Below are 15,562 nucleotides of genomic sequence, written 5' to 3' on the forward strand. Positions count from 1 at the left end.
TTGTTGATCGAGAGTTGAAGTATTGAATACGAGTAAAGCAAAGTTGATGCTAATATAATTTCTGATTGAAATTAGAATCGTATGAGAAGCTGTGAGTGGATCACGTTAGACTCGATCAAAAGCTGCAAGCGTTGGAATCTATTGCTGTTTACTGTTACTTTGATTAATTGCTGGAAGTGGTGAACCATTCGTTGGAGTCCTTCAAGCGTTTTCATATATATCATTTCACTAGTAGAACTATCCGTGAATTTAATTGACTGCTTTTCGGTTTAACCCATTAAACTACGTCATTGAACCTTTCCAAGTCTTTTTCCTGGTAAAAGATAGAAAGAAATCGTGACAACAACCATAATCCCAACAGGTGTTTTTCTAATTATTTCAATTAGATTTTTTGACATATCCAAAAGATATTGTCACACTTACTGTAGCTTTACCTGTCTTCAAATATCCTTCTTTCGGACCCACATGTTTCACACGAGGATGAGTCATCGAGGTACGTCACCCAATTCCCATCTCCTCTGCCATTCGTCACGTTGCACCTAAGCAATCATGAGCTCATAAAGTCGGAATTTGAGTGAAATCTGTTGTGACTTTACCATACCGGAAGAAATGTGAGAAAGGATTTTCAAACTTACGATCAACTCGCTGTTTCCATTCTTCAAAACACATTGTACACAATTCGTGCACCAGCATTTTCTATGCTCGACTATCGTGTGTGTGTTTGACACAAAAGCAGGTCAACTCTATAGCAATATACAAGCTACTTTGTAGAATAAAACGTATTTATTTTTATTATTATAGTGGTTGCATTGTGCTCGTGGGCCAGCCGCTCCACAATGTCAAGCTTGCTGGTCGTGAGCCCTTCGACGTTCAGCTGGAGGATTCGAAAAGACCCCTGCCGAATCCTCCTCTCTCCGGTCTTTGTCCCAGCTGGGACGATCGTATGCCCTAAAGAGGGCTGTTTTCGCTGTGAAACGTCGTGAATGTAGTCTTTTTCTCTGACTTTTTGGTAAGCTTCGTTTCCCCTTTTCATTTGTAATTGAACTCGGTTACTCACAGGAGACCACGTGAAGGTGCTCATCATCCCTTCATCATCATCCCATCATCTCATCATCCATTATTATAGTTACAGTATTATATTATTAGATGGCTTTCTTCCTTGTAATGAGCCAAAAGCTGGGTTTTTATAATGTCAAAAAATTATGATATATTATTGTCATATATTACAACTATCAATATCATATCATAATATCAATATTTTATGATACAATTGTCTAATGAAACCTTTCTGTTTATGTGAACCAACTCAGAAAACTGTCCACTTGAAACGGTTGACCCTCGCATATCATATTAGCATAAGCTTTGTTAATCACTTAACAAGCAGTTAACCACTTAACCAGCCTCATTTTTTAATCATAGATCGATTTCCTTATCACAACATCTTCAGTTTGATACGTCAAGAGCCTATATTCAATATTATGAAATAATTTTAAATATACAGTATATTATGATATAATATTATTATATAAGTCATTACATATATTGACATTATGTCATAATATCAACGCAGTTGACAAAAACACGTGGTCAGTAGTCACAACAAGCAAGGTGCTAATGAGAGTCAAATAGTTAAATCACGTGGTTTACTACTTCTTCCTCCTACAACAGACTACTGTACTTGTATGCATAAATATATCCTTGTTGCATTTTAGAAAGGGTATTGTAGTACGCTGTAACGTGGTCCAACTTACCACCTCACTTGTCGAATCAATCCAACTACTGATGAACTGTTACTGATGACATAGACAAAAAATACCAAGCAGAGTGATAATATCTTCATTTTCGTAGCCTACGTTGGTGCTTTATTATTTTTCTATACTTTTTATAAAGTATAATTTTTATAAGTTTTATTAATTTTCTTATAATTGTATTATAACATTTTTTTCTTTTCTTTCTGCAAGATGAAAAAGTTAGAATAAATTTTAAATTAAACTGCGGACAAAATTTTCAAATCTCTCCAAACAAATAAATTTAAATTTCAAGTAAGGTCTATCAGCCTTGAACAACATTGAACTTAATTGAATACATTTTGTTTCCCAAACAGAAGCTCACAAAATCTTACAATGCACTTACTAACCACAAACTAATTCACATGACTTCTCTATTTCTGATAAAAAGTTTTCAAAATTTAGGTCACAGTATGAAACTATAACTTATCTTAACAAGATCATTTATTTTAAATGTTTACTGATCATAAAAAAATGGTTGCAATCGCAAACAGTTTCTTTCAAACATAAACATTTTTTTCACATCTTGAAAATTGTACCCAATAAAAAACAAAGCATATACTGTTTGCTCCCCCTTCATCGACGTACCTTTTCCATTTATGTGACGCTTTAGAATGCATTTCCGTTCCATATCTTGATGTATTGAACAAGCATTAATCATCGCACTTACGTCACTCTAAACAATCGAATTCTATTATTATGATTGCATGCATCTTAATGATTTCATTAATCGTAATCGCCTTTTTTCAAGCGTTTTAGTTGCCATGTTTTTTGGTTCATTGTTATATGAACGTTTTTTTTTTAGTCCTGGTGCTGAACGCCTTTGCCTTTCACCACCATTGGTTCTGACTACAGTTAGATACCATGAGGGAGAGATCTTTGTTTTATTTGACAGGTGTTGAGGCATTGTCATCCTGTTTTCGCAGAGTATGAACCTTATTTTGCACTCGATTGATTGATTGATTGAAACTTTATCCTCTGACTGGGAAAGCTAATTCTTGTAGAGCTTAATCCTGGCAGTTTCGCATGTTTGTAGAGGCTTGAATCACTGACGCAGGCCCGGTTACCGAGATTGACAAAGTGAAGTTTCCGATTGTTGAAGTCTTGTTGCCAATTGATCTTGAAGTTTCTTCTTTCCAGAAGTCACGCGCTAACCATTATAGGGTAGCCTATAGTGCATTTGATGATGTGATTTGCGGTTTGTTCCTCCTTGTTACTAGCAGACCGCGAAAGCTGCTGTTGACAACTATTTGTGCTGAAATTAAAGGAGAATAATTCGACGGCAGACGAAAAGTAATTGACATGGAATCCAATGCACAGTAAAAGATTTTTGACCTTATAAACTTTCTTTGACTATTAGGCCACCGGTCGAGGTAATACTCTTTGTTTTTTGATAAACATATGAAACATTGATGACATGTGTGCATTCACCACCATACAATAAATCAAATTAGACTAATAGCTGTTTTTAATTTTTGCCCATCGCGACAACATAGTAGGTTACATTGCGAATTATTTATGCAACACAACGGATAGCTGAAAGCAGTGAAAGGACATGTGATCATCGAATTAGCTGCTCTCAATTTATTTGGAGTTCTTTGTTTCTTAATCAAATTATTTTTGCGAATTATTTTTGTTTATTGTGTTGTGCATATTTTTGTTTATTCGAACTATAGTTAATTTAGTTTGTATTATTCGTATGTTTAGACGAACGGATTTTGCAAAAACTGAAATAAAGTAAATTTTGTCACATTGGTCCCGAACTTGTCTTTCTGTGAACTTCTCTGTTAAGAAGCCTAGTGTCCACACTTACAAATTGACAGTGCCACCAACGGCGCCATGCTCACTATGATGAGTATTACAATACAGTACATCTTCAGTACAATAGGCTACTGTGGTAAGGCTGTTCTGATCAGGTGTTTGGTTGGATACATAACGTGGCGTGGGGAGCACGTGTTTGACGCTTGAACGAACATCGGTTTGACACCGCTCCAGAGCACACGAATGTGTTTTGGCAAGACACTCAATGGCATTCCAAATAAATTGAGAGCAGCTAATTCGATGATCACATGTCCTCTCACTGCTTTCAGCTATCCGTTGTGTTGCATAAATAATTCGCAATGGAACCTACTGGGCTATGTTGTCGCAATGGGCGAAGGTTTTCAGTTCTTATTGGCTAGCATGTTTAGAAGTTCAGCAGCAGTGACGCATCCTGTTGGGAAAATATCTGATAGAATAATGATTTTATTCAGCGTTTATTTGAAAGATCGTATTAAATGAAGGGATGGTCTTAGGCTACATTAGAAACACATTGTTCCGTCATAGAAGGGTTGTATTGTATCGTTATTCGCTTGTATTCGCAAAATCTTTCCCCAACGTCACAAGCTTACAAGCTAGATCCGCCCTTGTCCGGAAGCACAGGCAAAGGGAATAGAATGTCTTTACTTTTGTAGAGAAAAAAGAAAAAGTGTTTCCACCTCGTTGGTAAACATGGCCAGCTAAGTATTCCCACTACGGTACTTCGAAAAAATATTAGAGAAAAACGGATTCAAGGAAATAAACAATAATGATTGATTCGTGTTTGGGCCAGCAAAACACACCACTTAAATCTAGCTGGTTGGAACCCAGCCAACAACTTATTCCTTTTTTCATTGATTTCACGTCTGTAAACGTTGAATCAATACCAAAAAGACAGAGCTGTTGACTGGAAATAAATCAGTCATGTTGAAACTGAAACAGAAAGTTTATATTTGGTTGCTCTGTGAAACCGCAACTGGAATGCAGTGCGTTGTCTATGTAGCCTACAATTTGTAGCCAAGCTCAGGCTACTGCACTACTTTACATTGAATTCTGTAAAAAATTTCAAAACAAACGCTTTCAGCCTAATTCGCACTTTTGGCAGTGGCATGCCTGGCGAAAACAAATTATGAAGTTGTGTCCACTGGATTTCATTAGACAAAAAAAATCTGATTATCCATTAGAGTTAGACCAAACTTTCCGTTAGTTAGACGCTGTTCAAATAATATTATGTACGGTATTTTTCTTGTTTTTATGACCCCTACAATGGATTTGTTGCCAATCTAACGCTGTATGAAGGTGCATGATGCTTTGGCAAAAAGTGAAAGATAATATTAAGTTCACCTGATGATTTTCGATTGGTAGTGTAGTGAAGGCTAAGGGGAAAATACGCTACTGTTGCACATTTGTGACGTTGCAAAGTCGACAAAGTCCGGCCCGCGAAATTTTTTTCCCACGAGATTTCTGTCTGATTGATTCTAGTCACTCTAAAAGTAAGATTTTCCGAAAGTGTTTTGAAAGATTGGTTGATTCAGATTGCGAAATAACTATTTGCCAATGAAATTCTGCAATGATAATAAAATATAAGCTTTCCCTAACCCTACTTTTTTTGAAAAGCTCTTGTGCACCGCAAAAATTAGTTTAAAGTAAAAAAAAAGTTTCACTTCGACGGGCGTCGAACCCTTGTTCTCACGATCACTAGGCAGAGGATGAAACCACTGAACCAACCGTGCCATCGAGAAAATTTGCATTCACACGGTTTTAATACAATCTTTTACCAAAATATGTAAATGAGACAGAAATCTCGTGGGAAAAAAAATTTCGCCTCCGCCCGCGGGCGAATTATGGTCTGCGATGCGTTTTTATATGGCCCGCACCTATTGTTACATTAGGAGTCATTTTGGTCCATGTACTCGGTTATGACTTAAAAAGAACTGCTTGAGATCAAAACTGAGCGACTCTCACCTAGGTGATATTTTAGCACAGCCTATTTGCCAGTACCATTAGCCTACTCTCGAACCAGACTTCATCTGGGTATACAAATCAACACGACAGTGCCATTCGTCACATTAGCACAGCGCCACAGCTGTGTTTTACAAAATTTCTTGATGTTTTAATTTCTGTTAGAAATACAGATAGGCTAACTTGTATCGCGTGATGTGTAGCCGTGATGAGTTGTTAACTTTGTTACAAAACCGAAAGTGTATGGTGCCATCTTATAAATAGCAATCAAAAATGTCTAGCCCGTAGGCTGCTTATCAGAAGCAGGAAATTACTGTTTCGAAAGTGACAATTAGCTGTTTGACTTTCCTAGCCAGTAAATCAGTCCTTTGATACCATATCACCGACGTTGAAACATACTGCTTTAGGCTACTAACTACGACTTTTAATTTACTTTTGCTTTTTGTGGAAACTTGTTGCAACTGTGCCAAATCCTTGTCTTTAGTAAGTCATTTAGGCCTCGAGCACGCTTTAATTTTCATGTTTCGTCCGGTTTCGTCGCATCTGCCTCTCTCCAAACCCCTGTTAATACGATGTTATTGTTATAGCAAGTACAATTTTTCGCTTTGATTGTCGGAAATAGAATATGAAACTGAATCAATAGATTTGCTTACATAATGTAGGATATAGTCAGGCATGGGAGTCGATAGTGAAAAAGTAAAGAATATTCCGATATTCGATGGTGCCAAAAAAAGTAAAGAATTAACCGATTTCGATACTAGAAAAAAAAGTAAAGAATAAAGAATGTAGGCTAGTAATCGATATCGAAAAAAAATTATTCCACCACTCTTACTGAATGCTCAAGGCAGTAACAAATTAAAAAAATTCAAAGAAGTGAAAAATACTTCCCACTCAAAGGACTAGGAGTAACAAAACATAGTTTTAAATGCATTCATGTAATAGTAATCCTTCTGAGAAGAGTAACAAACACAGTTTAAAATGCAGTCATGTAATGTGCCTAAATGCTGAAGCAAGCATTACCATTTTCTCAAAGTTGGAATCAGAGAGTTGAGTACGTGTTGGGCTCAACACCCTCTTACCCAAAAAAAAAACAGTCTTTCTACAGGTGCCGATGAAGGCACCAACTTCAACCTCAATCTAATAATAACTAAACAAACACCATTTTTTCAAGCCTACTGCATCGGCATGCTTTAACAATTACGACCCTTTCTAACAAACTGCATGAGCGCCTGGACCTGGCCTAAACAAAAGAACGCAAGGGGCGAGTTGAATGCGATCAACCAGGGTTTTCCCGCAAAAAAAATTCGCTCTTCCTTTCAATAGAATTTCAAAGTCTGCCTAATAAAATTGTGGAATTCGGTTAATATTTTACGTTGTTTATTTGTAAACTTTACAGAAAATTAACGAATATTGAATATCGGATTCAACGCACAAAAAAGAAAAGAATAGCAGCTAATCGATACTTATTTGAAAAAGAAAAGAAAACACGGATTCGATAGTGACAAAGTAAAGAATAACGCTATCGAATATCGATTCGTAATCGATAGTCCGAACCCTGGATATAGTGTAGGTCAGGAGTGCCTTAACTTTTTTCCAGGAGAGCCAGATTACATAAGCTAATGTAGAAGTGCCAACAATCCCTGATGATCTTATTTCTCGTAATTAAAGCTCAAGGCTGATGTTGTTATAGTCATCACGGCCTCTGAAAAAAAATCAGGACTGGTCAGGAAACAATACGAAAAATAGGCCCTCAAATTTTTTTTTTCGGCAAATATTGATTGAATAATTTGTATCAAACGTTGCATCACGTGCAGGGCCGGATTTAACTTATGGGGGCCCAGGGCACTTTTAGATCGGGGGCCCCCCGTGTAAAAAAATTTTTCGCGCCTACGGCGCGATAAACCACATTTCCGTCTATAGTAGCATTAATCCAGCACTGCATTTTGCAGAAACTTCAAAGGCTGAAAGAAAAAAAATAACACAAAATCACATTTTTCCATGTAGGGGGGGCCATTAATAAGTCGGGGGGCCCGGGCACCTGCACTTTCTGCCCCCCTAAATCCGGGCCTGATCACGTGTCTTAAGCTGAACATGGTTTAGGCTACTTTCCTCAGTGTGAAATTGAATTCCTTTCAAGTTTCAATTTTAACTACCGTACTTGATTGCCTGTTCAGAGACAGATTATTACGCTTCATTTTAGGGCTTCCTTGAATTTTGTCTGGTAGCCTATTTCAATCTGCCTGGTGAGATGATTGTGAATTGGTCGATCGAAACAATGTCAGTGCACGTTACACAAGAAGCGATGTGCTGTTTAATTGCGCTTTTGGTTGTTAAATTTGTGTTTAGATGCTCCGCGGCCCTCGTCAACATAAGGTTTGCGTCACGCCAATAACTAAACTTATATAGACCTAGGCCTATTATAGCTCTTAAAAACTTATAGATAGCCTAGGTCAGGGCTACTCAACTGGCGGACCGCGGTCCGAATCCGGACCTTCTGGGTGTTGAAAGTGGACCTCGGGCTTCTGTAAGAATAACCTCATTGCCACATTTTAGGGCCTCTGTAAACATGTTTCCATTAGGGAAAAGCAATTTTTTTGTGATTATCCAAGGAGCTGGGGGCTTCGCCCCCAGACCCCCCAGCGCTTTGCCGTTTTCTCTGATGTGCGATCCATACAGCTAACACTACAAAAAAAACACAACACAATTTTTCCCTTTTTTATTTCTTTGTTTGTGTCAAACAAAAATCCAAGTCGTGTTACATACTACCTGAAAAGTGTTTCGGTGCTCGTAGGCTACCGGTTGTTTAATTTTCGTGGTTGCATATGAAATATTCACCGGACCTCAAAAACATTCAACTTGTCAAAATGGACTTTTGCTAACATTAGTTGAGTAGCCCTGGCCTAGGTGTAGGCCTAGATGCAAAGTAATTTCTGGTGAGGACACAAGCAGGCTACGTGTCGAAAACGTTTAATACTTTATTTTAATTATACGGTATTTTGTTTGTGTGATAAAAATATGTTAAACCATGCATAGACTTCTAAATAGTAAAATCTGGACTGGAAACCGACTTTACGCAGTGTACAACAGTGGGCCAACAGCCAAGTTTAAGGTTAGTTACTAAGGTATCCGAAAACCCCCCTTAGCGAATAATCCTAACTCGTACAGTGCTGGTACTGTACGAGAAGGGGTGGGGCAGCAACTGATAAAGCACTAAAATAAGAACTGGTAACTTTTGAGCCTATGAGTTACGTGTGTCTGAAAACCAAACATAACCCATTATGTAACAAGATGCGCGAGCAATAAAAACGCATCGCAGGTCATAATTGGCCCAACAGGCCAAAGATTGGGCGCCCCTAATGTAGACTAACTGCATAATAAAAATTATTTTAGGCGCTCAAAACGGTCGCTGTGCGTGTTTTGTGGCCGACCGTAAACTACCTAAGTAAATAACAGAGCTCGCAAACCGGTTCCATTATTATAATGTAAGTTCGAGATATGATTTTGTGATTCGACCTAACTGTATGGCGATTCTCTTTCACTTTAAAGACAAAATTTGTATTTTATGCTACTGTTTAGCCCACAGTCAATAAACAGATAGATTTAATTCGCGCGTTTCTTGCATGCTTGAAAATTACTAAGTCGTGAATGACACTTTCATTTTGTAGCAAGGTCAACTCCAAAATAGCTGAATACTAAGAATTCTGTTTCACTTTGAAATTAATTTCGTGCGAGAGTTTTGAGCCACTGCTTAGATGTCGCGACAAGCCGTTACTTGTATGAGCTTGCCTCGGAAAGAAAGGTTCATCGAACAAACACAACAAAAAACTGAAACCTGATCTTCCAGATCAAATCTGCCAACGTTATTCTGACTCCGCCTTTTTCGATAAAGAGCGTATGACGTTTTGTGTGGAGCGTATTTCACCGTTGCTACCTAAACAACAAATTAGTCCTTTACATTTAAACGTCTGCAAACGTTGAATCATTGTAATTAAGGACTGGTTTGCTGGCTGAGTGGCTGCTTGATGGCCCTTAGACAGATGGAAGTTGCAAACTGATGTGTTGTAATAGCTATTTCAACTCCTGTATGCCTTGTCCTTACCAAACACAGTTGTGCGGTAACAAAAGCCAGTATTTTATTGATAGTAGCACACAAGAACCACAGTATTAACGCAACTAATCGAAGAAATAACAAAATAACGGCGGCAACCAATTTCAGCAAAGAGTCGAAAGAAACCATGCAAGTTATGTGGCTTTTGTGTACATGATGATGAGCTATGTGTTGCAAGTGTTTACACCTCAGTTCAGCGTCGTTTATCAACGTTAATCTTGCCAGCTGAAGTTGTTCGAAATAGCAGCAAAAACTTGTTTTATACAACAACTTAACGTCTCCCGGTGTCAATAAACGCAAAAACAATGAGACGTCCAAGAAAAATGAGAGCAAACAACATTTAATGCTTGCTGAAATAATTCTGGCTCTGGAGAAGGTCGGGTTTGATCGTGTCATCCCCTGGTTTCCACCCGGCTGGACAAACTAAATAAACAAAAACATGTTGAAATCGACCGATTGAAAAGACGATACATAACAACGTTGAGGTAAACGGTGACACACACCGCTCAGCAACCAGCTACAAGAACGTAAGAATGTAACACGTGGTGAGGTGATGTCGATATTCGATGTATCCGCTCAGGGAAACAGTTGTATGAACATTAGTAAAGCTGAAACTTTGAAATGATAATGCAATAAAATTGACTTGAATAAGACTAAAATTCTAGCCTAATATACGATGTTCACTGTTCAGCCTTAGTTAAAATACAGTATATACCGCAGTTCACGTGGTGTACAACTGTACATGCACTATGCACAGAGCGGCCAAAACTTTAAAAGCACAACCAGGCTTGGCGGTATCCGGTAACGGTATACCCTGTACTTAAACGGATATACGCGGAGAGGAGGATATTAGAAAGACATAAGGCAAAACTGATATCATTGAAAGACTTCCTCCATCTGTATCCATCGCAGAATGCGTTGCTCCTCAGCGTTTTACAAAGCAGACAGTGTCAATGCAGCCGTATAAAAGCGCAACTGAGTACATTATTACCCGAATCCCTTCCGTTACTCAGTGCCAAGCAGGAATTATATTCAGTACCATTTTTAAAAAGTCTTTGGTATGACCCGACAGGGTATCGAATCCATGCCTACCGATTCAAAGGCGGACGTACTAACCACTAAGCCGGTATGTACAATTGTAAAAATATGTATAAGTATTGTCAAAAATGTAAATGTAATGCGGTAATGTAAACAAATCGTAAAAGTATTGTCAAAAATGTAAATGTAAACAAATCGTAAAAGTATTGTCAAAAATGTAAATGTAAACAAATCGTAAAAGTATGTAAAATGCAAGGACTGGGGAGTTTACGTTTAAGGGAACGTTCAAATATTACGTAACGCTTTTTTTCCGAATTTTTGACCCCCCCTCCCCCATGTAACGCCAACGTAACGCTTTTTTCAATCCCCCCCTCCCCCATGTAACGCTTTTTCACTACGAATTCAGCACAAAAAACTACCATTCCGTACTCGAAAGCGTTACGTAACGTTTTGCTTGAACCTCCTCCCCCCGATGTGACGCTAACGTAACGCTTTGCATAACCCCCCCCTCCCCCTCGAAGGCGTTACGTAATATTTGAACGTTCCCTAATGGTATTGGCAGCCACTGAGTGGGACAACTGTGAAATCCACTGGAAGGCACTGTACCAGACAATATCAATGTTGGAATGTGGCTGCTGCGTTTTACAAAACACAATCTGCATTCGAGCCGTTAGTTTCGGTACATACAGACAATAAATCAACCATATTTTACATTGATTCAACGATTGAATCAATGTAAAAAAACTGTTAATTTGTTGACAGCAAATCCACCGTTTAAAAAGCAGTTGATTTGCTGTTTGAGTCACTTGACTGCGTGTCGGGATATTTCACACATTACCTTCGCCGTGTTCGTCTGTGAATTTAAAAGCTTTGACCAATCTCAGGGTCTCGTCAACAGATCTTCCAACTGGCATGTCGTTGATGGTTATTTGACGAAGAATGCCTTTATCATCAATGATGAACAAACCCCTGAGGAAACACACATGGATTTAAAGGATTAACTTCGGTTGTTGAAGTTCTTCAGGAGATTTTTTTAAAGAAAAACATTCCATTATAAAATATAACATCCCATATATATTTTTTTGAAATAATGAGAAAAAAAAATCAAATGTTTTTTAACAACTTTGTTCTTAAACTTTTATCGCAAATTTCTTCACTTCGCCGACCAAGGTTTTTCGACAACTAACGTTTTGAGACTGTTAAGTAGGCTGACTCAGTTCATTCGTTTTACTTGAACAAACGCTGATACATTGGCCTACAACCGAGCTAGGCGTTCTCTTTCGTAACAGTGCAACCAATTAGTCACTTGCTACAACATTACTGTATACAAAGTGATTGCTGCAAAGATTTTTCATTTTTCTGGAATTTTTTGCGACCCCCATGACAGGACCTTCGCGACCTCCAAGGGGGTCGCGATCCCCAGGTTGAGAAACGCTGTGCTAATTAAAAGTACGTAGCATTTAAACATAGTTGTCTAGCTCACTAGCTGCATCTTACCGATGAACCAAATAGGATAGAAAGTCTTGAAATTGCAGGTTAAACAGTCATAAACACAAAACCTTAACAGTCAAACAGAATGCACAATGCACATTGTTATTCGTACGGTACCAAATTTAAACAATTCTTACAAATCCTATCGTTGCGTTAACTTTATTATATTGCAAATTTTGAATTATCGGTTCAGGTTAAAATGAGAAGTTCTCGTGCACATTACACACTCACCGATAAGCAATCCCAGCACTCTTGAGTAGAACTCCATAATCTTTTGAAATACTGTGGTTCTTGTCTGCTAGCAGTGGAATATTCATATCTCCTAAGCCACCACGTTTTCGGGGGATGTTTGTCCTGTAAAATAGTACGAAGCCTTCCAAATTTACAAGACAATGACAATTTTTTTCACAAAAACAGTATATAAAAGATGTATTTCTTTAGTAAAAATGTATATTACTTAAATAAAGTTGTTGTATTAATAATGAATCATGATAATTGTGAAATCATGCAGAATTAAGAACTAAACAGCATGATCAGTAACATTTTCATGATACTAATAAAAATGTCAAATGGAGCTGTGTTGCAAGATAATAAAACATTGAAGTCTGATTTATTTTTGAGAAATTCTTCAAATTTGATAAAGCATTAAATTTCAGTTGTAATAAGAAAAATATATACATCTATTTTTTTCAAAAGTTAAAAATCGGAACACTGCTGTAAAGTTGAATAACATTAAGGTTATTTAACAATTACTTTCTGTCATTTAACTCAATTTTCTAAACATGACCCTTGACCCATAACAGAAAACTACCAGAGGTGGAGATGAGACTGGATTAGAAATTTCCATATTATTCATATGCAAATGTCAACAACAAACTTACCATGCATGGTGGCTAAAATGTGAGTCAGTGGAACAAGCAAGAACTTCACATCCAAGCTCTTGAAATTCTTGAACACGGTTGCTGAAAGCAATGATCTCCGTAGGACAAACAAAAGTGAAGTCCATTGGGTAGAAAAACAACACAACGTATTTGCCTGAGCACAAAGTACCATGTTTCAAAATATTAACACGACAGTGACATCTTTATATGAGCTAAGCCGCGTTTAGGTAAGATATGAAAACAACTGCAGTAGTATCAGCTGTAGCAGCCCAAAAGTTACCATAACTTTCAGACAGCATATTATATGCATGGCCATTGGCCACCTGAAGATACTGCCTGATTTGTCACATTTTGATTACAGCTACTGCTAGTGTTTGACTGATATTTTCTGAGATTTTTTTTACTTTTTGCTGTCCCCTAATAATATAAAAGCTTTTTGTTGCCTTGGGGAAGCAATAGCAATAAAGAAAAAGTAACTTGAAAAACGCTGAATCAGACTGTTATTGAAAAATTAACAGTCTGACCAAAATCTTCGAAATCAAATTTTCTTTGTTTTTTAAATGTGAGGATGTTAAAACCTATTGTGTCATCTGAGGAAAACAATAAAGAAAGCGTAAAAATATAACTTTTAGAAAAATTTCTTTAAACATTGGCCCAAAGTTGGCAAATTCTGGAAATTTCTGCAAAATGTGACAAATCAGGCCGTATCTTTAGGTAGCCATTATATATACGCAAGACAAAATTCACTGTCAGGCCAGAAGTGACCAAACAAAGTTTGCCAAATTTGATGTTGCAGCAGCTTCAACAAAAACAAGTACAAAATGAAAAAAAACCCTTGCAACAAAAATCATTGTTGTGTTTGAATAAAAAAAAGTTTGAAACAAGGCATTGCTTAGAACAGAGGTGGACAAACTACGGCCCGCAACAACTTTCTGTGCGGCTGCGAAAGCCTGAAGCAAATATATAATAAAATAATCCTAAAAATTGCTTGAAAATTTTAATCACTACAATGACTTTTAAAAATAAACTTTTTCTTTATATATTTCATAAAATTATATATATAGTCTTTTTGTCGCATTGTAGTAGTTTGTTTCCCCAGCCACATTGTGATCTTGCATGAATGCATGGCTGTTATTAGTGTCAAAGCAGCCATTGCTAAACAGTCGATTATGTCACAATCGAAATTTCTGACTTCGGTCTGTCGCATCTTGAGACTTTCTTTTTCGTTTTAGTCTTGGATCAAGGCCAAAACTCTTGGTGTTGGTAGAGAGAAAATCGGCGATTGCGAGAGTTTTTCTGATTATGTAAATTCGCTCACAGATGTATTCTGTTTAATTCGCTTAAAATGTGTCTGGCAAAGTGTTATCTTGATTGTATTCAAATAAATAATTGAGACAAACATTTTTTATATCTTTTATGTAATACATGTACCGGTACTGCATATAAAATCTCCGTTTCTTTCGTCACTTTAAAAATAAATAAAAGCATTTGTTTTGACTATTTTGGATTTGATGTTTTGGCTTATAATCTTTATTATATGATACTATACTGCAGCCCTCAAACAAACTCAGATTCTGAATGCGGCCCTCAAGATAAAAAGTTTGCCCACCCCTAGCTTAGAAAGTTTAAATTATGGCAGTTTTCAATACAGACCTCAATAATACATCGTGCAAACTTTGAATCAAGGCATATCATACTTGTTTGCATTTGATGGTAAGCTAAATTGCAAAGTAAGCTGCTTGTCTGAGTTGTAGTTGACAAACACAGTCTAAATATATTTTACATAATTTTTAAGTGAGCCTTCAATACATGTATCATGTATACATAGTTTACTTCCAACATTTAATATATATATACTTATACAGATTTCCTTTTGCACACAATGTACCGACAAGAACTACTACTTCTTCACTAATCTTCAGTGTTCTGAAATACAGTAGGCCTAGCCTATATATATAAGTGTTAAACATATTTTATGGAGGGTATAAGAAAACACTTATTACACTAAAATGAAATATAAATAGTCATACCCTTGTAGTCACTCAAAGAAACATCTTTGAAATCTCCATTAACCACAGCGGTTGCTGTAAACGCAGGTGCAGGAGATTGAATAACTGCTTTGCCAGCGGCCATTGTAGAATCAAAAAAGGTGGTCTTTTTACAAGTTTGAAATTAGGCTATGCAGTGAAACACTAAATAACAACAAGTTAATTTTCTACAAAAAAATATGCAAATATATATACACTAAATTGTAGGGCTTGTTTTTACCATGCAAGAGTTTGTTGACTAGTCATAGCATGGTTAAGGCCATGAAGTTTCTTGGCATATATCTCAAAATATCTACTCTTCAAAAAACTAGTAACAAGTGTTTTAGCCAACAAGGTATATATATATATATGTTTAAGTACAGTGTTCCTTTCTTTGCAGTAATTTGCTTTAAGCCTCACTCTCAACCTTTTTAGAATGCATTAGTTGTATTAGCCTACTAGCCCTTACTG

The 15,562-nt window shown here is 37.0% G+C and overlaps 1 protein-coding gene across 1 annotated transcript; it reads right to left on the minus strand.

Moving 5' to 3' along the window:
• Window positions 1-9,662: 9,662 nt before the first annotated feature.
• Window positions 9,663-15,294, minus strand: LOC145771378 (peroxiredoxin-like). The gene is made up of 5 exons (XM_082583134.1): window positions 15,095-15,294; window positions 13,065-13,218; window positions 12,415-12,537; window positions 11,531-11,661; window positions 9,663-10,077 (listed from the first exon to the last, which is right to left on the minus strand). The coding sequence occupies exons 1-5, from the start codon at window positions 15,195-15,197 to the stop codon at window positions 9,995-9,997; spliced, it is 594 nt and encodes a 197-aa protein (XP_082439260.1). The 5' UTR covers window positions 15,198-15,294; the 3' UTR covers window positions 9,663-9,994.
• Window positions 15,295-15,562: the final 268 nt, after the last annotated feature.

Source organism: Aplidium turbinatum, chromosome 5 (genome assembly GCF_918807975.1).
Source record: "Aplidium turbinatum chromosome 5, kaAplTurb1.1, whole genome shotgun sequence".
In the NCBI taxonomy this organism is placed as follows: domain Eukaryota; kingdom Metazoa; phylum Chordata; class Ascidiacea; order Aplousobranchia; family Polyclinidae; genus Aplidium; species Aplidium turbinatum.

Excerpts from the sequence above, each read along its gene's own strand:
- LOC145771378 (XM_082583134.1), bottom strand. The coding sequence starts at position 15,197 with ATGGCCGCTGGCAAAGCAGTTATTCAATCTCCTGCACCTGCGTTTACA. Across the intron at positions 11,662-12,414 it reads AGTGCTGGGATTGCTTATCG|GGGTTTGTTCATCATTGATG; the intron begins GTGAGTGTGTAA and ends GTGTTTCCTCAG. Across the intron at positions 10,078-11,530 it reads CACAGACGAACACGGCGAAG|TTTGTCCAGCCGGGTGGAAA; the intron begins GTAATGTGTGAA and ends TTGTTTATTTAG.